Source organism: Heptranchias perlo, chromosome 6 (genome assembly GCF_035084215.1).
Source record: "Heptranchias perlo isolate sHepPer1 chromosome 6, sHepPer1.hap1, whole genome shotgun sequence".
Lineage (NCBI taxonomy): Eukaryota > Metazoa > Chordata > Chondrichthyes > Hexanchiformes > Hexanchidae > Heptranchias > Heptranchias perlo.
The window spans coordinates 30,074,298-30,099,133 of record NC_090330.1 but is presented as its reverse complement, the minus strand read 5'-3'; the positions used below and the strand labels follow the sequence as shown (position 1 = coordinate 30,099,133).

At 40.2% G+C, this 24,836-nt stretch overlaps 1 protein-coding gene across 4 annotated transcripts in view; it reads left to right on the top strand.

The window, feature by feature from the left end:
- The window catches only part of wasf3b (WASP family member 3b), a 96,149-nt gene extending 71,576 nt beyond the window's left edge, over positions 1-24,573 (top strand). For 3 of the 4 annotated variants that reach the window (XM_067986016.1, XM_067986015.1, XM_067986017.1), the window contains exons 6-10: positions 2,552-2,669; positions 13,156-13,322; positions 18,746-19,018; positions 21,003-21,370; positions 22,800-24,573. In XM_067986016.1, coding sequence (XP_067842117.1) covers positions 2,552-2,669; positions 13,156-13,322; positions 18,746-19,018; positions 21,003-21,370; positions 22,800-22,957 — 1,084 coding nt within the window. In that variant the 3' untranslated portion in view covers positions 22,958-24,573. Of the gene's footprint in view, positions 1-2,551; positions 2,670-10,373; positions 10,550-13,155; positions 13,323-18,745; positions 19,019-21,002; positions 21,371-22,799 lie in introns of all 4 variants that reach the window. The other variant, XM_067986018.1, reaches the window with a different exon arrangement.
- Positions 24,574-24,836: the final 263 nt, after the last annotated feature.

Sequence of the window (24,836 nt, the reverse complement as noted above, 5' to 3'; positions counted from 1 at the left end):
ACCCTTGTTCAAAAAAGGGTGTAAGGATAAACCCAGCAACTACAGGTCAGTCAGTTTAACCTCAGTGGCAGGGAAGCTTTTAGAAACAATAATCCGGGACAAAATTAATAGTCACTTGGACGAGTGTGGATTAATAAAGGAAAGCCAGCACAGATTTGTTAAAGGCAAATTGTGTTTAACTAACTTGATTGCTTTTTTTGATGAGGGCAACCCGGTTGATGTGTATATGTACTTTCAAAAGGCGTTTGATAAAGTGCCACATACTAGGCTTTCCAGCAAAATTGAAGCCCTTGGAATGAAAGGGGCAGTGGCAGCACGGATACGAAATTGGCTAAGTGACAGGAAAAAGAGAGTAGTGGTGAACAGTTGTTTTTCGGACTGGAGGAAGGTGTACAGTGATGTTCTCCAGGGGTCGGTACTAGGACCTCTGCTTTTTTTGTTATATATTAATGACTTGGACTTGGGTGTACAGGGCACAATTTCAAAATTTGCAGATGACACAAAACTTGGAAGTGTAGTGAACAGTGACCCAATCAAATCTGCCTCAGTTAAGCCAGGGAGCAAAACTTAAACTGAAAATCTTGTTCATGATGTCTACAGTAGGTCACATGAACTGCAGAAGTAAAATTAAAATGCAAATGCTGGAAATCTGAGATAAAAACTGAAAATGCTGGAGATACACTATAATAAGTTGCTCAGTATCCATCCAGCAATGCCCAATGGGAAAAAAAAAGAAATTTGAAAGAGAAAGACAAGTTAACCCTTAGAACATACTTCTGCAGCCTGACAATGTCACTTTGGTGAAGGTTTATGCCTGAAATATTAATCTCTCTTTCTCCAAGTTGCTGATTGACCCTGCTTTGCATCTGCAGCATTTCTGTTTTCATTTCACATGTGAGATAGGTTCTGCAGAACCTAAGACCCATTCACCAAGTTTCAATGTAAACAGCTGGAGTTCACAAGATAAGTACAGATGAGGAATGCCATTCAGCTCATCCTAATTCATACACCTAGACAGAACCTGTTGTCGCCCCTCATAGCATCTTTTTGTATCTTAAATGATTTCAGAGTTTTTGCCTCTGTCTATGAAAAACAATCTGAAGTATAGTATTAAGTTTTAAGTTGGCATTTAGCTCGGATGCATTTAATTAGTGCATGTAAATAACTGAACCAAATCAATCAACAGTTTTTAAGAATTAAGCATTTCTAGTAACTGCATTTTGGTTTAAAAAATGTAGAATTAATTTTCAGTTCAAGTGGAATAGCTTTCAGTACTGTACTAAAACTTTCATTCTGCTATCAATTATAAATCACCTAATTATTTGAGACTTTAGAGATGTGTGTTATTTATTTAAAGGTGCACAGTCTTCTTGAAAAAATAACAAAATCTATTTTGGTTTGTTCATAAACACATAGTACATTGAGGTAAATCTTGTTTACACTGGCACATCACTGGCACATAACATCCTTGTGACAAAAATAACAAACAGCTCTTCTGCTTCTAAACAAAAAATATTTCCCATGTTTTTTCATGAAGACATTGCTTTCAACCTAAATCCTTAACACATTTTCAATAATCTGAGAAAATATTGAAGAGTAGTGGAAGTTCCCTCTTCTGATTGGGAATTATTGAATTACACAGTATGTGTATAGTAATTGTCAATAAAATTAAATAAAAAGCATTCTAATTTTTTTCATCAACTCCTACTATAAATAAATGTAAGGAATCTTACAACACCAGGTTATAGTCCAACAGTTTTATTTGACATTTATTTTATTTGACATTTGACATTATTTAACATAAAACTGTTGGACTATAACCTGGTGTTGTAAGATTCCTTACATTTGTATACCCCAGTCCATCACCGGCATCTCCACATCATACTATAAATAAAATACTGAATTGGAACTGTTTGTGTACCATATTTAACGAACTCATAATTTAGTCTCTTACAACTTACACAATCTTCCACATTCACTGGATAAAAATAGTATTCCATTGTTGCTTATTTATTAACCTCTATTTATCCCAAGGAAATTAACCTTTTGAGGCCCAGAAACACGCAATCTTTAATCATGGAGTAGATTGCTAATCAATAGAATTTCAATAGAATAGGTTCTTATTCAGTCAGAGAACCCTAAAAGGAATACCTTTCCTGCTACAAGTTACGTAGTGGAAAAACATGACTTTGAAAGCTACAATAAAAAAAACTATGAAGATTTAAAAGAAATTAGTACAGGGACTCAGGATTCCTCACTAAATTATGATTGACTGTCAAAATCACAAAAATTAGTTTGAAAATAAAACATTTGAGTTTGAAAATAAAACATAAGGTGCTGTTTAAAAACCTATCCTAGTACTGTGAAACCTTTCAGTAGCGACCACTTTTAAGGCTGTTACCAGGTGGTTGTCTTATACAGACATTCCTCTGTTGTGGTAATATACTGCTGGTAATTATCTTAGACTGTTACTGAAGATCTTTGGGACAGAATTCACTGCACTATCTTGGCATTTATGAAGAGCTGAAATGATTGTATTTTCCTATTGCAGAGATGACAAAAAAGATGGACTTAAGTTTTACACAGATCCATCTTATTTCTTTGACTTGTGGAAAGAGAAGATGCTACAGGATACTGAGGATAAGAGGAAAGAGAAAAGAAGACAAAAGGTACAAAATGTTAGAGGAGTGGTGGATTTTTATATCTGCATTATATTATATACTAACAACGATTAATAATTAATTTTCAAAGTCTTTAAACTATGCAGTACCTCACTGTGTTGATGCATGCCAAAGTAATTTGACTAAAGTCCTTTAGAATAATTTAACAAGGAATGAACTTTCTACTGAGCTAAAAATGGAGCTGCTTTTATGTTAACCCAGAATAATGCAAATTGTCGAAAACTAAACAGCTTTCAAAAACAATGCTGCAAATGCGTCTCTTGGCTTAGCAAATGGTTTTAGTGCATGTTAAGATAGATACAGCCTGAATTTCAAAGAAGGAGACTTAAAAGTAGTGTTTTTGATCACACATTTGAGAAAATGCTTTTAACCTTTTTGACTCATGATTGAACAATTGCACTAATAATACAGCCTTATTTTGCATTTGTCAATTACATAATCATTCAATGTTCATGATTCACCACATATCTGGATCACATCTTTGTTATTTTGGGAGGTGTGGCAGGGAGAGGCTAGGTGCTTCCCATACAGAGTGGTCAGGAAAAATCACATTTTTTGTGCTCCTCCTATAGGCTGGTTACGAAGCAACATTGGCAGAGGCCTGGAAATAGGCTGCCCACCTGACCATCTTCTGGCTAGGGAATAGTCTGTGGCCAAAGGGGAAAGCAATACAGAGTAGAATGTGATTTATAAAAATGAATTGTAAACCTATTACTTAAGTGATGATTCCCCTCCCTTCCTTAGATTTTAATTCTATAGGAGGAGATTGCGGGGGCTCTGACACATATATTCAGAACCTCTCTGGCCACAGGAGTTGTGCCAGAGGACTGGAGAACCGCTAATGTAATACCATTATTCAAGAAGGGGAGTAGGGAAAAACCGGGGAACTACAGGCCAGTGAGCCTAACATCAGTGGTAGGAAAATTATTGGAAAAAATTCTGAAGGACAAAATTAGTCTCCACTTGGAGAAGCAAGGATTAATCAGGGATAGTCAACATGGCTTTGTCAAGGGAAGATCATGTCTGACTAATTTGATTGAATTTTTTGAGGGGGTGACTAGGCGTGTGGATGAGGGTAACGCAGTGGATGTGGTATACATGGATTTCAGTAAGGCCTTCGATAAATTCCCCCACAGGAGACTGGTCAAGAAGGTACGAGCCCATGGAATCCAGGGTGCCTTGGCACTTTGGATACAAAACTGGCTTAGTGGCAGAAGGCAGAGGGTGATGGTCGAAGGTTGTTTTTGTGACTGGAAGCCTGTGGCCAGTGGGGTACCACAGGGATCGGTGCTGGGTCCCTTGCTGTTTGTGGTCTACATTAATGACTTGGATATGAATGTAAAAGGTATGATCAGTAAGTTCGCTGATGATACAAAGATTGGTAGGGTGGTAAATAGCGAGGAGGATAGCCTCAGTCTGCAGGACGATATAGATGGGTTGGTCAGATGGGCGGAACAGTGGCAAATGGAATTTAACCTGGAAAAGTGCGAGGTGATGCACTTTGGAGGGACTAACAAGGCAAGGGAATACACAATGAATGGGAGGACCCTAGGCAAGACAGAGGGTCAGAGGGATCTTGGTGTGCAAGTTCACAGATCCCTGAAGGCGGCGGAACAGGTAGATAAGGTGGTAAAGAAGGCATATGGGATACTTGCCTTTATTAGCCGAGGCATAGAATATAAGAGCAAGGAGGTTATGATGGAGCTGTATAAAACACTGGTTAGGCCACAGCTGGAGTACTGTGTGCAGTTCTGGTCGTCACACTACAGGAAGGATGTGATTGCTTTGGAGAGGGTGCAGAGGAGATTCACCAGGATGTTACCAGGGCTGGAGCGCTTCAGCTATGAAGAGAGACTGGGAAGATTGGGTTTGTTTTCCTTGGAGCAGAGGAGGCTAAGGGGGGACATGATTGAGGTGTACAAAATTATGAGGGGCACAGATAGGATGGATACTAAGGAGCTTTTTCCCTTCGTTGAGGGTTCTATAACAAGGGGACATAGATTCAAGGTAAAAGGCGGGAGGTTTAGAGGGGATTTGAGGAAGAACTTTTTCACCCAGAGGGTGGTTGGAGTCTGGAACTCACTGTCTGAAAGGGTTGTGGAGGCAGGAACCCTCACAACATTCAAGAAGCATTTGGATGAGCACTTGAAATGCCATAGCATACAAGGCTACGGACCAAATGCTGGAATATGGGATTAGAGTAGACAGGGCTGATGGCCGGCGCGGACACGATGGGCCGAAGGGCCTCTATCCGTGCTGTATAACTCTCTCTCTCTCTCTCTCTCTCTCTATGACTCTCTCTCTATGACTCTCTCTATGACTCTCTATGAGATAGTTGCAGAGAAATTCATTACCAAAGATGAGTGCTGCTGTGGACTGGACTGGTACTGAATGTTTGCTGGCATGCAGGGCTTGTCCAGGTGCTGCTTTCTGGGATTTCTGTGAAACCAGTTGCTGGCTGGTCTCAATGCTGAATTCAGTGTTGCAGCTTTCAGCTGTGTCTGGAAACCCAAAATGCTAAATACCCATATAATAGTGGAAATACAAAATTCAAATATGTTTTACCAGATAGGATAATCCTTTTTTATTTTTCACATTACTTGGCTGGAGGAGTTCCTTCACTAACCTCCTTTAAATAGTCTGGGAATTATTAAATGATTTGCTAACCGTGATGGCTGAGGCTTTCTGCTTCTACGCTCATTCATTTCAATGGACGGAAAACTGTGGGCCGGTAAGCACAGAAGTGGAAAACTGCGATCTATAAGTCTATTTAGAGTCATCTAACCTTGAGACTCCAATATTATTCAGTTTAAGGACATGAAGTATAATTGGTTTTCAGTAACATATGGGCCTTGATTTCAACCCCTCTCGCCCAGCGAGAATGGTGTGTGAGATGGGTTAAAATTAGGCCAAGTCGACTTACCAGCCTGGGGTCGCTTATCTTTGCCGACTTTCAAGTCGGCTGAGGCTTTTGCTACAGGAAGGTGGAGGCCTACTTTAAATAAAAAAGTCGCTGACCAATGACATCATCGGCGTCGCGCCGTAATATTAACAAAAAGTCAGGAGGAGTTCCGCACTGTCTGGAGCCTGACAGCAGAACCATGGCGGGAGGCACCGACTGGCCAGAAGAGGCCGTGGTACATTTTAAAAATTACTTCTTTCAGAATTCCTTGTGGGCCAGGAGGAGCGGGAGTGCTCCCCCTAGCCCCGCAAGGAGTCCTTAGGCCTGCCCAGCCCTGGCACCTCCCCCACCGCCACCGCCGGCCGGGTGATGGATCTAGCCGATTTGAGCGGGACTCCATGAACATGTATTCAAATGCGGTCCTACCATTAAGATCGGCAAAGCCTCCATGTCCCCAGACTCTCCAGGTGCACCACTCGCTTTGGGGCTTGTGTGCACCGTTCCCACCCCCCTTTTAAAGTCGGGGTCATGATTTCAGTAGTTGGCATGTTGAGCCAGAAGATAATACAGTACAACATTTTCCTAAAAGCATAAAAACTGGTATGCACCATCACTTTTTGTAAGGAATATGAGATTAATAACCTCACAAAAATATTGTAAACTGGTGCTAATTTTCCATTTCTCCCCACTCCCAAGATATTGCTAATTAGTCTTGTTTACAATCTCTTCCCCCACTCCCATGTACTGCCAATTTATGATAACAGTGCTGTTAATCTTTTTATACCTCCATCACTGTCTGTGAATAATAACTCATTACCTCAGTGTCTTAAAAACATTTCACTAAATTTTAAGCAAACTGTGTCTTCTACTACATGATACTGAGTTCCTTTTGAAAATAGTCACACTCTCACATGTCTTGTTAACACACATGCAAAAAGAAATCTCTCATCATTAACATAAAAGTTTAATTTTGTATTTTAACTAAACCCAACAAATTATTTGCTCTCACAATTCTGTGTTTATTCTGAAAGCAGGTATGATATGAAACATCGGTGTATTGCACCACAAGTTTGTAAATATCCTGTGCTTCAGCATTAACTTTTAACCACAATAATTGTAAGCATTTATCAGATTTTAATCATACATGACAGATTAAGAGCTAGATTTGCCACCCATTGAATTAATGGTTGGAACATCAAGCATTTGGTTTCTTTTGATATTAAGTGAGCTGGAAATAATCTCCATATGTTAAAGTGCCCATAAATACTGACTTAGGATGTCAATAAATATTTATTTTCATTAGACTTTAACCAAATGTATAAATTTTATTGGACACATGATTAGTTTAAAAATATTACTAGTTTAAATCTAAGGCCTAGAAATAATTGTTGACATTATCAGCAGTTGTACACTTAACACATTCGTACAGCATTCCCCTGTATACTGTTTTAGTGGAGGCATTAATCCATTTAACATAGAGTCATAGAAGTTTACAACATGGAAACAGGCCCTTCGGCCTAACATGTCCATGTCGCCCAGTTTATACCACTAAGCTAGTCCCAGTTGCCTGCATTTGGCCCATATCCCTCTATACCCATCTTACCCATGTAACTGTCCAAATGCTTTTTAAAAGACAAAATTGTACCCGCCTCTACTACTGCCTCTGGCAGCTCGTTCCAGACACTCACCACCCTTTGAGTGAAAAAAATTGCCCCTCTGGACCCTTTTGTATCTCTCCCCTCTCACCTTAAATCTATGCCCCCTCGTTATAGACTCCCCTACCTTTGGGAAAAGATTTTGACTATCTACCTTATCTATGCCCCTCATTATTTTATAGACTTCTATAAGATCACCCCTTAACCTCCTACTCTCCAGGGAAAAAAGTCCCAGTCTGTCTAACCTCTCCCTATAAGTCAAACCATCAAGTCCCGGTAGCATCCTAGTAAATCTTTTCTGCACTCTTTCTAGTTTAATAATATCCTTTCTATAATAGGGTGACCAGAACTGTACACAGTATTCCAAGTGTGGCCTAACTAATGTCTTGTACAACTTCAACAAGACATCCCAACTCCTGTATTCAATGTTCTGACCAATGAAACCAAGCATGCTGAATGCCTTCTTCACCACCCTATCCACCTGTGACTCCACTTTCAAGGAGCTATGAATCTGTACTCCTAGATCTCTTTGCTCTATAACACTCCCCAACGCCCTACCATTAACGGAGTAGGTCCTGGCCCGATTTGATCTGCCAAAATGCATCACCTCACATTTATCTAAATTAAACTCCATCTGCTATTCATCGGCCCACTGGCCCAATTTATCAAGATCCCACTGCAATCCTAGATAACCTTCTTCACTGTCAACAATGCCACCAATCTTGGTGTCATCTGCAAACTTACTAACCATGCCTCCTAAATTCTCATCCAAATCATTAATATAAATAACAAATAACAGCGGACCCAGCACCGATCCCTGAGGCACACCGCTGGTCACGGGCCTCCAGTTTGAAAAACAACCCTCTACAACCACCCTCTGTCTTCTGCCGTCAATCCAATTTTGTATCCAATTGGCTACCTCACCTTGGATCCCGTGAGATCTAACCTTATGTAACAACCTACCATGCGGTACCTTGTCAAAGGCTTTGCTAAAGTCCATGTAGACCACGTCTACTGCACAGCCCTTATCTATCTTTTTGGTTACCCCTTCAAAAAACTCAATCAAATTTGTGAGACATGATTTTCCTCTCACAAAACCATGCTGACTGTTCCTAATCAGTCCCTGCCTCTCCAAATGCCCGTATATCCTGTCCCTCAGAATACCCTCTGACAACTTACCCAGGCTCACCGGTCTGTAGTTCCCAGGCTTTTCCCTGCTGCCCTTCTTAAACAAAGGCACAACATTTGCTACCCTCCAATCTTCAGGCACCTCACCTGTAGCTGTCGATGATTCAAATATCTCTGCTAGGGGACCTGCAATTTCCTCCCTAACCTCCCATAACGTCCTGGGATACATTTCATCAGGTCCCGGAGATTTATCTACCTTGATGCGCGTTAAGACTTCCAGCACCTCCCTCTCTGTAATATGTACACTCCTCAAGACATCACTATTTATTTCCCCAAGTTCCCTAACATCCATGCCTTTCTCAACTGTAAATACCGATGCGAAATATTCATTTGGGATCTCACCCATCTCTTGTGGTTCCGCCACAAGATGACCTTGTTGATCCTTAAGAGGCCCTACTCTCTCCCTAGTTACTCTTTTGCCCCTTATGTATTTGTAGAAGCTCTTTGGATTCTCCTTTGCCTTATCTGCCAAAGCAATCTCATGTCCCCTTTTTGCCCTCCTGATTTCTCTCTTAATAAATGAGTTAATCCTGCATTAAAATAGCAGACAGAGGTATGTCATTACAAGTGTGTTGAGGGTTCATTCATTAATGTCACCAATAGTAATTTTTAGGTTCACATCTTGACACTAAATTTATGTGATGCCTGAAAGTAGCTTTATTGGCCCAGAATTTGCTGTCAAATTAACGCTGAGGCTAATGGCGCTCACCATTATTTATGCACAAATCGTACAGCAACTTCAGGTAAGGACCGATGCGTGGTTAAATGTGGAAATCCAAAAGTTGCTGTCAAAGATGCGCCGTTCCGTCCCACCGTTAGCTTTGCGAAAACTTCATCTCACTGTCTGCCTCATCATTCAAATACATTGAACGGCATGAGGTTCCTGTATTTGCGTGGTAGATACGAACTAAACTCGGCACAGAAAGTTAAGTCAAGATATTTTAAGTCTAGGTACCCTTTTAACGACAGGGTAAGTGTTAATTACTGCTCGTCAACCTCTCTGGAACTGAAAATGAACTGTTACAAGTTCATTCCTTCAGGTTTTAGTTGTTGGAAATTAAAAATAAAATTAATTTTTTTTTTACTTTGTTTTTTCTTACTCTATCCAATCTTTCTTTCCCTCTCTTTATTTCTCTTTCTGTACTTGATTTGACATTGAATTCAACCACTCTGATTTACACTTCCTTCTCAGTCTTTGGGCTGTTAATTTCACAATCCTTCAATCTGATTGGTTAAGGAGATACACAGTTGCTTGCCCTGTTCACTCAGATCCCAGATGCCCTGTAGAGGGCGCTGTGCCGTTTTCATCTCGCACTCCCAGCAATTTGCAGCGCAAAATATCATGGAGATTAAACGGGCATGGGCAAGTCTAACTTACAGCAGGCGCTGTTTGTTGCCCTGCCACAGCAAATTCTGGGCCAATATGTTATAGTATAAAAGCAACAAAGTAGCACAACTTGTTCCAACAAAATAGAACTGAAACACAGTTGCACCAATCTGTTCTTTTTTAAATGGATTTTTTTAACAATAATAATTGTATTTTGATGTGTGCTTTCTTCTCATTGCATTTTGACAGTTTTGTTTTTCATAATCTTTCATAACATTGCTCACATTTCGACTTTAACTAGAAACTTTGCTTGAATCCACTATTTCCAGCGGAAATCCATTTACTGTTTAATTCCTCCATGGAAATGAAAGTTATACAAAACATTTAAGTGACCACCAAGATGTCAATGGCTTGATGAGCACTCTATCGGAATCCAAATTTTTTAATAATATGTATTTGTAAACCATATCTTGAAAAAAATTAAAAATCTCAATGCTTTTGGTATAATATGCAAGATTCCTTCTTTGAAACATCACACTTTCTTTCTGTTTTGCTAACAAAATTTACCCACTGTATGTCTCGTCATTTCTATCTCTTGGCATGCTTTCTTCACACCTTAGGAGCAGAAGCGTGTAGATGGCACAACCCGTGAGGTGAAAAAAGTTAGAAAGGCCAAGAACAGGCGGCAGGAATGGAATATGATGGCGTATGACAAAGAACTTAGACCTGACAACAGGTTGTCTCAAAATCTGTACCATGGAGCATCTTCAGAGGGATCAGTGTCCCCAGACAATAGGTCTGTGCATATCAAAGCTGCCTGGTCTGTAATCACTTGGAAGAGTAACCATGTTTCCAGAATTCTTTGTTATTTTCTATAAGAGTGATAAGGTATAATTACATATAATGCATTTTGGAACATTTAATTTTAGTGAGTACGAAAGTTATATGGAGGTTTTGTACTGACAAAGCAAGATCAATCTGAATGTTAATATAAAACAACTTTTTTTTTGTAAGATGCCAACATTTGGAAATAAAGTAGTATAAAATCAAGAGCAGGTGATGGTAGACAGTGATGACTTTATGGGGAAAGAGATTCAACTTGAGCCCAAAATGGGCACAAAAGCGGAGGAGTAAGCACTCCCTGCGCTGGTCCATGTGGCCTGAGGCTGAGCCAAATTCGGCCTCGGGCCTCATTTAAATGCCACCAGCAAGGTGCGGGTGCCAAACAGGCGCCCCTGGTTGGGGAAATAGCTCACTAGGAGGTCGTGTTTAGGAGGGAGGGAGGTGATCTGGGGAGGTGGGGGTGGGCCTAAACGTGCTGGCAGCAGGCCTGTGTTTTCTTGTGGGCTCAGAAGGAGCACTCCTGCTTCTCTTGAGCCCACAAATATAAAAACTGAAATTTTCTTGGGCCTGATTTTGAGCAGCCTCCAGTGGTCCTTTTAAGGATCGCTGGTTAGACTGCAGGCACAACTAGGCGGAGCATGTCCGGTGCAAGCTCCACCCATTTGTACTTGAATTTTGCGTTCGGGGTCCTACAGCTGACGTAGGACCCAGATTTTCACATGTAGGGGGCCTAAACCCTGTTTCGGGTGGGCGCCCTGGATGGACTAGAAGTCACCTATGCCAATATGGTGTCCGCGCACCTCCAGTCCAGATCGGGCGCCACAGATCACAATGCGAAATTCAACAGCCTAACACCCATTTTATGAGCGCCAATTGTGGCCGTAAATTGAATTGCTCTCCTTATATTTTTTAATGCCAATTTGCTTAATAATTTTCATCTGAAGGACTGAACCTTCTCAGTAAATGCTGACAGAGTATTTGACTGTGGAGGGCTGAACTTGATCTTCTCACCCAAATCTACAAGGATGCACTTTCAGCAGGCTAGTGATCAGGAGCAGAAACACTGTCTGATTTCCACCCCTTTCCTAATCCAAGGCCAATTGTAGCACCATTACTGATGTTTTGGCTGAGATCAGCTAACTGAGCACAATCTGAGGATGAAACTTGGGATCTTTTTGAGTTGTATGGCTCAGCTGCTCACTGAATAAACTAGTCGAGTTATCTGGGGAGCCCCGAGTATATTTGTTGGTAACCAGTTTGTAATTTTGAGTTTAGATTTCAACTGCGGGAACGTTGATTAAAATGCTTTTAGTACAGATTCAGTGCATCAGTATGTTATTCAGTACTGATAAATACATCTGGTATATAGTTTCATTTAACTGTACAAAGGATTCTGTTGAAACCCTGGTTGAAATGGTCATGTGAGAGTGTAGTTGCATGTTGTTTTTACACTTTATATCTCAACATGCAAAAACAAAGGCACCGTGCATAGCGAAACGTATCAGGTTAAAATGAGAGTTCTGTTCTTTTTACTATATGCCTTCTTACAGGAAGCTATCAAAGGACTGCCTGCAAAATTGTGAACCAACAGCTACAGGGAAACATGACTAAAATATGTGAAATATTCTCTAATGAACATTATGAATTTGTATTCAAGGCACTTTTTAGCTGAGGTGTTTCCAATTCCAGGATAACATGATTTTTTTTTGTGCTCATTGAGGCAACGATATTAATGCTGGGCAACGGAACACTTTCCATTTCAGGCACCCCGTGTCAGCATCAAGCACTCCAGGTTAGGTATTGCACAGTCAGATGCAGAGCAAAGCTCCCTTCATAATGTACCTCAGCGCCAATCTCCGAATAACACCTCTTACTGCACCAACCATCTGTAGGAGTTTTTGATGACGTTGCCAATTAGTGTCACATTTTGCCTACTAGGAACTGGATTGAAACTGCCATTGAAACTAATTTCACATCGGACTCATAACAGCCAGCAGAGGAGACTCAACCAATCAGCTTGGGCCGTGAGCCAATGTGTGGCCCAATATGGGTTTCTGATTTTGTATTCCCATTATCTATAATTGTAAGACTTAAAATAAGTTTGAAAAATTATAAATTATTAGATGCATTTCATGCTGCCTTGAGTCACATCATTAAAATACTATTTTTACATTTTGTATTATTTCACCAATTAGACGTTGTTAAATGCAGCTAGCAAAATAATTTTAGATTAACTTCTTTTAGAACAAGCTACAATACTGTCATCAGTCATAATCATGCAATTTAGTTAGGGGATTTCGAACAGTAATTGATAAATTTAATGTTTTGTTTGTCATTGATGTCATTCATAATTAATGTACAACCTGGTCACTTTTAAAATCTTCATGGTGCTGTTTTTGAGCAGTGGTTGAGACTGTCCATTTTCTGAGACTTAGCCATATTGTTTTGGTTCACTTGCACCCTTGAGTTGAGCTGGGAGGCTTTTCCTAAAGAACTTTGTTTAAGCAACTGCTGCTGGTCTTATGTTTATTTCCTATATTGGTATGGTTTCCCCTCCAGAGAGAGAAACATAAGTTGAATTCAAACAGAAACCACCAAGTTAATGTGAGAAAAGTCAGAACAAGAAAAGAAGAATGGGAGAGAATGAAAATGGGCAAAGAGTTCATGACAGACGCAAAGGAACTGGAGCAGGCCGAGGGCATGAAAGAGGAGAAAATGCCTAAAGGGTTTGTTAGTTTTATTATCAAAGCCATGATTGCTTTGGTATCAATCCTGCTTCAGGCCTTGTTTCTATTACTTTGCTGCATGAGAGCAGCGGTATCCTAATTGCCTTTTAATTGGGCTTACTGCTCAGATCAACGGCATGCTGGAGAGCATATGACGCTACATACTAATCAAGCATCTTCATGCAGCAAAAAATCTTTCTTGGATATTCTGGGCTTTCCATTTTATGAACTCTCTGCTCAACTAATTCAGAATGACAAATTTCTTTATTCTAATTCTCTTCCTATAGCTTCTTCATGTGTGCTCCAAAATCTATTCAGTGCAGTTAATCAATCAGTCAGTTTCAGTTTGTCCATGATGCCTTTTTTGGTGCTTTATCATAAATTGTTTAATATTTGTATTTTAAAGTCATATTTTAATTTATGTTGGAGAATAAGTCAGTCTATTATTGGTGAGGAAAAGAAGTACATACAAATTAAGTTTCAAATGTGCTTATTTTTTGACACAATAATAGTACCATTATTTTATGAAAATACATCTCAGCCAAATACAACTCTCATTTTATTTTAAAATATATATGGCTTATCTTGTTAATTCGCACAAGTGTTGGGGACACGAATGTTCAACATTTGCACTGAGTACTATGAAATGTACGCAGACTTGTTTGTAAATACCAGTTTATTGGATTTATAAAGTAATACATCCCCCTTCACCAACTATGTTGCCATAAGGTGGAGACAGAAAGTGGCAGGCCCATTGTTTCAGCTTTCTCCTATCCCACCAAACCAGTCTCTTATTTTGACACTATTCTCTCCCCACTTGTCCAGTCTCTACTTGCATCCATGACTCTTATGGTACTCTAATTCATTTTAACAGTTGTAGGTTCTCTGGCAATTTCTAGTTTCTAGCCCCAGTTTTCTCCTCTCACAATGGATGTACAGCTCCTCCACACCTCCATCACTCAACAGGATGGTCTCTTGCCTCTGCACTTCTTTGTCGAACAGCATCTTAAATGTCTCCATCCATAATCAATCCCCTCTGCTTGACTAAACTTGTTGTTGCCCTAAGCAACTTCTCTTATTAGCAAAAATAAAAGCATACAGAATTGGAGGTAACCTTGTGATATGGGTTAATAATTGGTTGGAAGGTAGGTAACAGAGAGTAGGGATAAAGGGCATGTACTCTGATTGGTGGGATGGGACAAGTAGTGTTCCCTAGGGATCTGCACAGGGGCCTCTCAGATTTTCACCATACATATCAGTGACTTGGATGAAGGAATAGAGAGTTACAGATGACACTAAGTTAGGAGGGGCAGTAAATTGTGTAGATGGAAGCAGAAAGTTATGAAGGGTCTTAGACAGATTAAATGAGTGGGTAAAACTATGGCAGATGGAGTTCAATGTGGGGAAGTGTGAGGTCATCCACTTTGAATCCAAGAAAGGCAAATCGGAATATTTTCTTAATGGCATGAGACTAGAAACTGTAGAGGAGCAAACGGATTTGAGTGTCCAGGTACACAAATCACTAAAAGCTAGTGCATAGGTACAAAAAGTAATCAAAAAGGCTAATGGAATGTTGGCCTTTATCGCCAGGGGGCTGGAGTACAAACGGGAGGGAGGTGTGCTTTAGTTATACAGAGCCTTGGTCAGACCCCATCTAGAATACAGCGTTCAGTTTTGGGCACCGCACCTTAGGAAGGTATATTGGCCTCAGAGGGGGTACAGGCTGATTCACCAGAATGATACTAGGGCTTAAAGTGTTAAATTATGAGGATAGGTTACATAAACTTGGCTTGTAATTTAAAAGGTTGAGGGGTGATCTAATTTAGGTGTTTAAAATGATAAAGGGATTTGATAGAGTAGTTACAGAGAAACTATTGCCTCTGGTGGGGGAATCCAGAACAAGGTGGAACAATCTTAAACTTAGACCTAAGCCATTCAGGAGTAAAAACATGAAGTACTTTTCGCCACAAAGATAGTGGAAAAATGGAACACTGTCCCCTTAAAGACTGTGGATGCTAGGTCAGTTGAAATTTTCAAGGCTAAAATCAACTGTTTTTTATAAGGTCTGGGTATCAAAGGATATGGATCAAAGGCGGGTAATTAGCCGTGATCTAACAGATTGGCAGAACAGACTGAGCGGCTGAATGACCTATTCTTTTAACCACTCACTTCCTTCTGATAAATGGTGTGTCAATGGGAACCCACAAGGGTTCCAGCTATGCCTGTCTTTTTATCGACAATGTAAAACACTCTTGTTCTGGTCTGACTCTGGCTCCTTTAATCTCTTTCTCTCATATATTAGTGACTGTGTTGCTTCATGCTTCCCTTTACCACCTATTCCTGACATTTTTGTGGTCTATTTGATGCTTCACTTCCCTTCCCGGCTTCTCTCCCTCCATTTAAAGCAGTGGGACTTTCAAAGATTTGTCACAAGCCTACAGACTGCCACCATTACCTGGATTATATTTCCTCCCACCCTGCTTCCTGTAAAAGACTCCATCCCTTTCCCCCAGTTTCTCTGTCTCCATTGTGTCTGCTCTAAGGACTCCATTTTCTCCACCAGAGCTTCTGAAATGTCAGTTTTTCTCAGTTGAAATTTTCCCTAATCCTCTGTCCACCACCAAATATATCTACCCCTCTCTTCCCCAATTACCAAAGGGATGCTTCCTTCCACTTTATCCTTATTCATCCTTTTTTCACCACACCTTCTGGTGGCATTTCCCCACGCACTTTCTTGTGTAACTGTAGCAGATGCAACACCTATCCATTTTCCTCTTCCCACACTGTTATCCAGGTCCTCAAACAATCCTTCCCTGTGAATCAGCAATTTACATGTACTTCCTATAATCTGGTGTACTGTATTTGCAACTCACAAGGCAGTCTTCTCTATATTGAGCGGACTAAAAACAGATTAGATGACTGCTTTGCCAAACATCTCCCTTCTGTCCGCAGCTATGATCCTGACCTCTCTATGGCTCGCCACTTTAACTCCCTTCCTTTCTCACTCTGACCTTTCTGTCTTTCGCTTTCTATACTGTTCCAACCAAGGTCAATGTAAGCTTCACAATTTCATCCTTCTGTTTGGCACTCTGCAGCCCTCCGATCCACGTATCAGTTCACTTCCCTCCATTTTGATGCTTTTTCTGCCTTTCCCATGCCTTTGCACTGCCAGATTGAAATGATCTTTGCATATCATTCAGTAGTTGTTCACCTCTTCAGTTTATTTTAAATTGTGCTATTAAACCTCTTAATCTCCTTTATGACTGGGGTCGGAGTACCTGTTGGTTTCTTCCCTTTCCCCTCTGCTCACGTTCAGTCCTATTAAAAGTTTCATTTATCTTCCAATTTACAGTTCTGACAAGGGGTCTACAAGGGTTTTGTCTGCAGCCTTTGACACGGTTGACCACACCATCCTCCTCCAAGGCCTCTCCTCTGTTGCCCAGCTGAGTGGGACTACCCTTGCTTAGTTCCAATCTTACCTATCCAGTTGTAGCCAGAGAATCTCTTGCAATGGCTTCTCTTCCTATCCCCACACAGTTATTTCTGGAGTCCGCCAAGGATCTATCCTTGGCCCTCACCTATTTCTTATCTACCAGCTGCCCTTCGGCTACATTATCTGAAAACACATCTGGTTCCACATGTACACTGACGACACCCAGCTCCACCTCACTACCACCACCACCACCTCAACCTCTCCACTGCTTCTATGTTGTCAGACTGCTTGTCCGACATCCAGTCCTAGATGAGCTGAAATGTCCCCCAATTAAAACAATGGGAAGACTGAAGCCATTGTCTTTGGCACCCGCCACAAACTCCATTCCCTAGCCACAGATTCCATCCCCCTCCCAGGCCACTGTCTCAGGCTGAACCAGACTGTTTGCAACCTCAGCATCCTATTTGACCCTGAGCTGAGCTTCTGACCCTATATCTTCTCCATCACCAAGATCGCCTACTCCCACATCCGTAATATCGCCCGTCTCCGCCCCTACCTCAGCCTATCCGCTGCTGAAACCCTCATCCATGCTTTTGTTATCTCCAGATACTCTCCTGGCCGGTCTCCCATCTCCCACCCTCCATAAACTTAAGCTCATCCAAAATTCTGCTGCCCGTACCCTAACATGCACCAAATCCCGTTCACCCATCATCCCTGTGCTTGCTCACCTACATTGGCTTGCGGTTCCCAAACACCTTTATCCTCATGTTCAAATCCCTCCATGGCCTCGCTTCTGCCTATCTCTAACCTCCTCCAGCCGTACAACACTCTGAAAACCTTACATTCCTCCAAGTCTGGCCTCTTGTCCATCCCTCACTTCCTCCACCCCACCATTGGCAGCCGTGCCGTCAGCCGTCTAGGCTCTAATCTCTGGAATTCCCTCCATAAACCTCACTGCTTCTCTACTTCTCTCCTCCTGTAAAACCCTCCTTAAAACCTAGCTCTTTGACCAAAGTTTTGGTCTCCTGTCCTAATGTCTCCTTTTTGGCTCGATGTCAGTGTTTGTCTGATTACGCTCCTGTGAAACACTTTGGGGTGTTTTACTATGTTAAAGGTGCTATACAAATGCCATTTATTGTCACACCCAAAATGTTAATCTCGCCCTCTTTTCAGATGTTGACAGACGTGCTATTCACCTTCAATGGTTACGTTTTTATTTCTTCCATCATAAGGGCTTAACAGTAGGGAAGTTGGAACTGGGCAACTGCAAAAAAAAAGTCACACATATAACTCGCAAACAGAAGCCTCATTCTATTTAGAATTTTTTTTATATAAGCTAGAACTTTTTTTTGTTATTTCATGGAATTATGTTTTTATTGGGAAAATGAGGCAGGAATAATGAAAGCTTTTGAATTGGTTGTCTTTGCCCCATATGGTATCAATACATTTGTCAGTCTGTTGGGTCGGTGATAAGCATTGGTGGGGAGGACTCTGTCTGATAGGCTCACATATAAAATCTTCTAATGCTCGCTGGCTTCTCGTTACATAGTCTGTCTTTTCAGGGTTTATCTTTTATTCTTTCTCAGCTTGCAGATAAATGACTCAATGAATGTTCCTCTCACATCTATCGTTTGTTACATTATTATTCTGTTGCATTGCAAATTTTGATGGATAATTAAAGTTTGGTGAATTTTTTAAATAGATATGAGTAGTAAATTGTAGTTTTGTGAAGCTAATGTATTCTATATTTGAATAAATATATGCTTACGCTATATACTTGAATGCTACAGTGTTTTGCAGAAATTTGGAAATCAACCAAATTTTCTAATAGCCCAAAATAAAACATTAAATATTGGTTGTAGAAAGCTCAATCATCATACTGGATTCCAGTTTCAATACTGTGCTTTGAAACCTAACTGGAAAACTTTCCAGTGTACTCGTCGTTACACTTGCTGATTATTAAATATTTTGTCTCTGCTCTTGACACCAGATCTCATGGATCAGATCTTACAGATTACTCATACCCTGCTACCCCAAACCACGTTCATCATCCACAGCAGCAGCAAATGCCAGCTTCATACATATCTGGCGATAACCAGCAGCAAATGTTGACTGGCAATCAAGTCCAGGAACATGACTACAGATCCTCTGCAGCAGGGTTCAGACATGGTACTCTGAACAGGCCTCAACAACCCCCACCACCTCCACCACCAACTACTGTAAATGGTGCTACTCCACCACCCCCACCACCAGTGGACTACAGGTAAATAGCTTGAATATCATCAGTTACCAAAATATAATGGAGTCTTGAACAGTAAACCAGTTCCTCTAAGGTAATCATTAGCAACCACTTGATTGCTTAATCTTTGGAGCAATATTTAGTTTTGTTTTTGTTTATCTCTCTTGTATATGATAGAATTTAAACTGACCTGACCTCATGGCATGACGTCCGGTAGATTTTAACTACCGGACCTCATCTAGCTGCCCCGGGCCACGTCCGAAATTCGTGCTCCTCCCGGCCCAACAAGGAAAGTCAACAAAAGTAAAAAGACTCCCATTTTTGGGCCTCGTCTAGCCCTGGCTCCCCTTCCTGCTAGGTGAACCGGGTGGGAAAGCAACAACTGCTTCCCTGCTTTAGGCTCATGGTTAAAGTAGCAGTCTAGCCTCAATAACGTCATCTGAGCCTGATCTGCAAATTTAAAGAAGATCCCCGTCAGTTTTCAGCAGGTATCTCTGTCGCTTGCTCAGAAGAGCAAGTTAAAATCTTAAGATCGATGTGGGAATTCGTCGTGTGAGTCCTACGGATGATTTTAACTACTACCCTGCTCGGCTTCCGCTAAGCACACGGTTAAAATTGCCCCTAATGTGTAGCATGTGTTTTTGTGTAACACAAGGGATCCATGTTCATTATGAAGTTAACGGGTCTGAAATAAGATTTTCATGTTTTTGCTGGAGTGATGACTTTTTTGAAAAACAGTAAGATTTAATAAAACCATCTTTTAAGAAACAAAATGATTGAGGTAATGTGGAATAATCAATGGCAGTGCAGCAGGATGACAAAGTGAAATTCCTGCTAGGAATGGGGAAAATTACACACAATGTCTAGCATGTCAATGGCTCCAAAACTATCACTGTCTAAAAAACAGAAAATGCTGAAAATACGCAGGAAGTAGAAACGCAGCGTAAAGGTGCCAGAAACCCGATATCGTGGGTCTCTGCTCCCTTTTGCTCTGCATCACACCTGGGAAATGAGTGTCCCCTAGACGCAAGGCAAAGAAAAGTCAGCCCTCAAAAGCACTACCTATTCTAAACCTGTACGGATATTTATAAATTATTCAGAGTATATACTTTATAAATAAAGGAATGATAAGTTCCCAAAATATTTAAAGGAGCTGTGTGTATTGATAAAAATGTTTTAAAGGGAGTGCTATTATAATATTTAGGAAACATTTTATTTTAGATTCAAAATATATGGGTACCTATTCTCAAGTGCAGAAGCATTGGCCTTCTCTCCACCCTGTCCCTGGGTTAGTCAGAGTGACTGATGCAGTACTGAGCTTCTTATTTCTAATTAGGCAACCAATACACTGCCTGAGAAATGGTGTCTGGGCAGGTAGATGGGAAGGCACCATCTGTTCATCCTTCAGACACTCAGATTAACTTTCTATGTCTCCCGTTGTTGAGGAAATAATTTTAAAGTGCTAATATGTTATCAGACACTTATTTGGAACATGATAGCTTGGGTGGTGAACCTAAGATTTTCAGCAGCAAAATCCTGTAAGTCATTTTAGTTAAAGAGTTAATAAACAAAACATTCATTGTGAAGTATTGCTTTAATTGAAAGAAGACTTTTTTGCTTTCCCACAATAGTATACAAAGGTTCTAACATTTTTTCTGACAAATTTTTACTTTTGGTGATGTTTACCTATTTGCACATTTTCTGTGTTTTGGCGTTATCTGAAAACACAACCGTAGATGTTTCTTGATGGATCATTCAGCTCTTCTCTAGAGAGTTGGGATAAAGCACTACCTTTTATTCTTGTTGGAGGGGATAAATGACCAGTTTCTGTACCTGAAAGTTACCACCCTATTGAAATGTTCAGTGTAATGATTAGAGAATATAGGATTTAAATTAATATTATAAATTTTAAGGATATGAAAAAAGCAACGGTGTCCTCAATGAAAATGTTGAGATGGATATGTTGAATGCTGTGTTTAAACTCACTAAACGTTGTTATTCATTGTAGCATGCCAACTCCTCAGATGATGGAATTCTACACTTCTGCAGGCCCTCCTCTGCTCCCTCCTGGTCCAGTAATTCCTTCAGCACAAACGGCTTTTGTCAGTCCTGTCCAAGTGCCTACTCCTCCAGCTTCCCATCCTGGATCAATGGTGGGGGTTGCATATACTTCTCCCCCACCCCCACCTGGAGCAGCTCCTCCACCTGGTCCCCCTGGACCTCCTCCACCTCCCCCACCAGCTCCACCAGCACCACCTTCTTCCCTTGCTTCCTCCCCAATGCACTGTCAGCTTGTCGTTGAAAACAAACGCCATGAACCAGCAGGTACTCCTCTCAATGATGCCAGAAGTGATCTTCTTGCTGCTATTCGTATGGGTAAGCAATATAAGGACAGAATTTCATTTTTTTGCCTTTTTTTTAACATTCTCAATCATTGGGGGGGAGGGGTGAATTTCTGCAGGAGTTTTCCCGCTGATCTGCCATAACTTCGGCAGAAGAGCCACAGAAGCCCCAGAAAAACAGCGTAAATGCCTTTTCACTGGATGAAACCAGCACCTATGATTTATGATCCTTATTTTTCTCTGTCATAAGGCCACAACTAACAACTTCCACTTAAAAGGACCTTGCAAAGACTGACTGCACTCCACATTGTATAATGGATTATATAAGGAGTAAATCTGTTGTAATTTCCTCTGACCCTCACCTGGTGGAGGTTAATAAATAAATTCTATTGAAATAACAGTCATCCCAATTTTGTTGTTCCCTTTGAATATCCTCCCAAGCTAATATCACTAAAGATGTTCTTTAGAATGAGAGAATAAAACTAAAATGACATTATCAGTACTCCTAAAAAAGAGAGGCTGCCCTTGTACTTCCATATCATATTTACCGTGGATGTTCCTGTGATGTTGACTGACCTTCAAGTATTACCTGCCAGCATTTCCCTCTTCTATGAGTATTGGTGGAAAGGAAGCCAGTTGTTCTATCCACTTGACTGTTTTCCTTCCCTGCTATCCAGGCCTGAACTGGACAGAAATCTTGGAATGTATTTTGACAAGATGGTAAACTATTCAATTTCTGCAGACACTTCCATGCATCACAGTGGCATAATCAGATTGGACTATAGTTCCTGATACGATATGACTTTGTCATTTTATTTTCCTAGGTGCTTTTCATATCTTTTGCTTAACTTCAGTAAAAATATTTCTCTCTGTAAAGAATTCTTTCATTATATGTTGATGAAACTCACATTTAAGGATGGAATTGTTATTCCTATCAGAGTCTCACTAGATTTCTTATAAAAGATTCTGAACAAACTGGGACATACCTATAAGATATCTATCGAAAGAATAGTACATTGTGGAAATGAAATACGAATTGAGGAGGGTGCAAATAGCTGGAGAAATGGAAAGCAAATTGGTACATTAAAAAAATTCTGCAATTTTTTTTATTGGTTCAAGCCTGAACTACCATTGATGATTCTAGTTTCAGGTTCATAGGGGACCTTTCTTGTATATCTTGGTTGTCTGCTGCAAGGTTTATGATTGTCGAATGTCATTTATTGATATCACCAAAGATGATCCACTCTTGTTACCAACTTCAATAACAGAAAAAATGGTATTCTATGCAATTTTATTTTTCAGTTGCTAAATTTAATCTTTTTGAATAAATGAGCAGTTTAGCATTGACCTATTGTGATACCTGTTGCTAAGCATAAGATGTATTCCCAGTGGTTCAACAAATGCCATCATTAATTATTAAAATAATCTTGTAGTTTTACTGGAATTCTCTTTCTTTACTCTAGGTATTCAACTAAAAAAGGTTCAAGAGCAACGTGAGCAAGAAGCTAAGCGAGAGCCAGTTGGGAATGATGTGGCAACTATTCTGTCGAGACGTATTGCTGTGGAATATAGTGATTCAGATGATGACTCGGAGTTTGATGAGAATGACTGGTCTGACTAACATTGGTGCTTCAATGGTCCTAATAATTTAATGTGAAGTGGAAAAGTAATATGGGACAAATCTTAAACAGTACAGTTATAATTATTTAAATGGATTTTAGGTGAGGAGAAAAAGAATTCTAGCTGAAGCTGTTGTGAATGTTTCAAACATTAAAATGATAAAAACCAAGAGTTAAACGCAAATTGAATTGTTTAAGTACACCTAACGGGAGTACTACTGTATGATTTCTTGACACAGTTAGGTGTTGTAGAAATACACCTTTTCATTTACAAAGAACATACTATGTAGGAGCAGATTAAGTAGCTCATATCTAGTGCCAATGAATATGTCATTTCATTATCAGTTTCAGTGTTATTGACAATGCTTTATTGACCTATTGAACAACTTTTTTTTGACTCAATGGCCATAGAAAGTGAAGCATTCTTTTTTCCTTTTTGGTTAGCTGGATGTCTTGAACTGTGTGGAAACTCATCAACATGCTTAAGAGCCTCCAATCAAAACTCCTGAGAAATGTACATATGTAGAGTTTCAGTTTCCATTTGCCTGACATGGAATGCACAATCTTTCTCTGTAGGAGTACATATCACTTATCTAAACCCAGAGGATTTAGGTGCAGTTGCCAAGAGCAAAAGCTTAGCCATCCTAACCCCCACCCCCCCACCCCCCTGCCGACCATCACCAACCATGTGAATACTGACTTACCAGCATAAAGCACTGTTTAGCTTTCCACAGCTTGGCCAGCTGGGACCATCCTGCTGTTTAGATATTGTTTTAGTTTGAGGGGTTATTTGGAGCTGAGTGGGAAGAATCCCAGTGACAAGTCTACCCATCAGTCCTATCAATGAATTAGCCTCGCTGGTCAATTATATACAGTTCCCTGGAATACTGTGAATCTGCCTGGCTCAGGAATTGCAATACTGGCACTGCTATAAGGATCCAATCTCCCATTGACTGTGATATCATCTTGGACCCAGTGAGAGAGACCCCATTTATCCCCCTTCACCCAAGAAGGATAGCCACTAGCTGAGCATTAGATAAATTAAAGCTAAATCTTCATTCAACCTCAATGACTATCATCCATATAGTGTATACTTTGAGGATCATAACTACAAAATAACTAGGCACAAAATTAACCCACAGTTAAGACATGCGGCTTATGCGTTTTTAAATCTACCTGCTTTATTTTGAGATGAAAATTGAAGTATGGCCTCTATGAACAGTGTGGTAAATTGGAAAAATCATATTAATGTAATCTAATACTACATAGAAATGTTATACTATTCTGATAATGTATAGTATTTTTATGAAGTAGTCAGCAGATGTATTGCTCAAGATTTATTATTTTCTGTATGCATTGTCGTAGATATCTAAGTGTAACTAACTCAAGTAAATCCCATTTCTTTGATATTTGTTCCTGTTTTAGTATTTTGAAGGAATACTTAACAAGTTTCAAATAACGTAACAAAACCACCTTGTACAACATAGTTTACGCTTGATTTGTTTTGTACTGAATTTTTGTTTACAGCAAATTTTTTTCTACTCTTAACTATACTTCTGTATGGATGTGTAAACTTATAATGCTGGAAATTATAAAAGTCAATTCAAATAAACTAAACCCCAACACAAAATATTCATGTGGTTCCCAGTGTTTAAAACATCTTACTAACATTGCAGGGGATAATGCTCACCCTAATAAATATTTATAGCTTTTAGGACTGTTACATAGAAATGTCAGTGGTGCCATTGCACTGTCGGAGTCTGGAAGGATGGAACTTCTGGCTGCCTGTCTGTCCTCATTGTGACCCCATCCCAAATCCCAGGGCCAAAGTCATCCACATATTAGGGTCAGGTGTCCACACCAGTACTGGAACTACTGGGG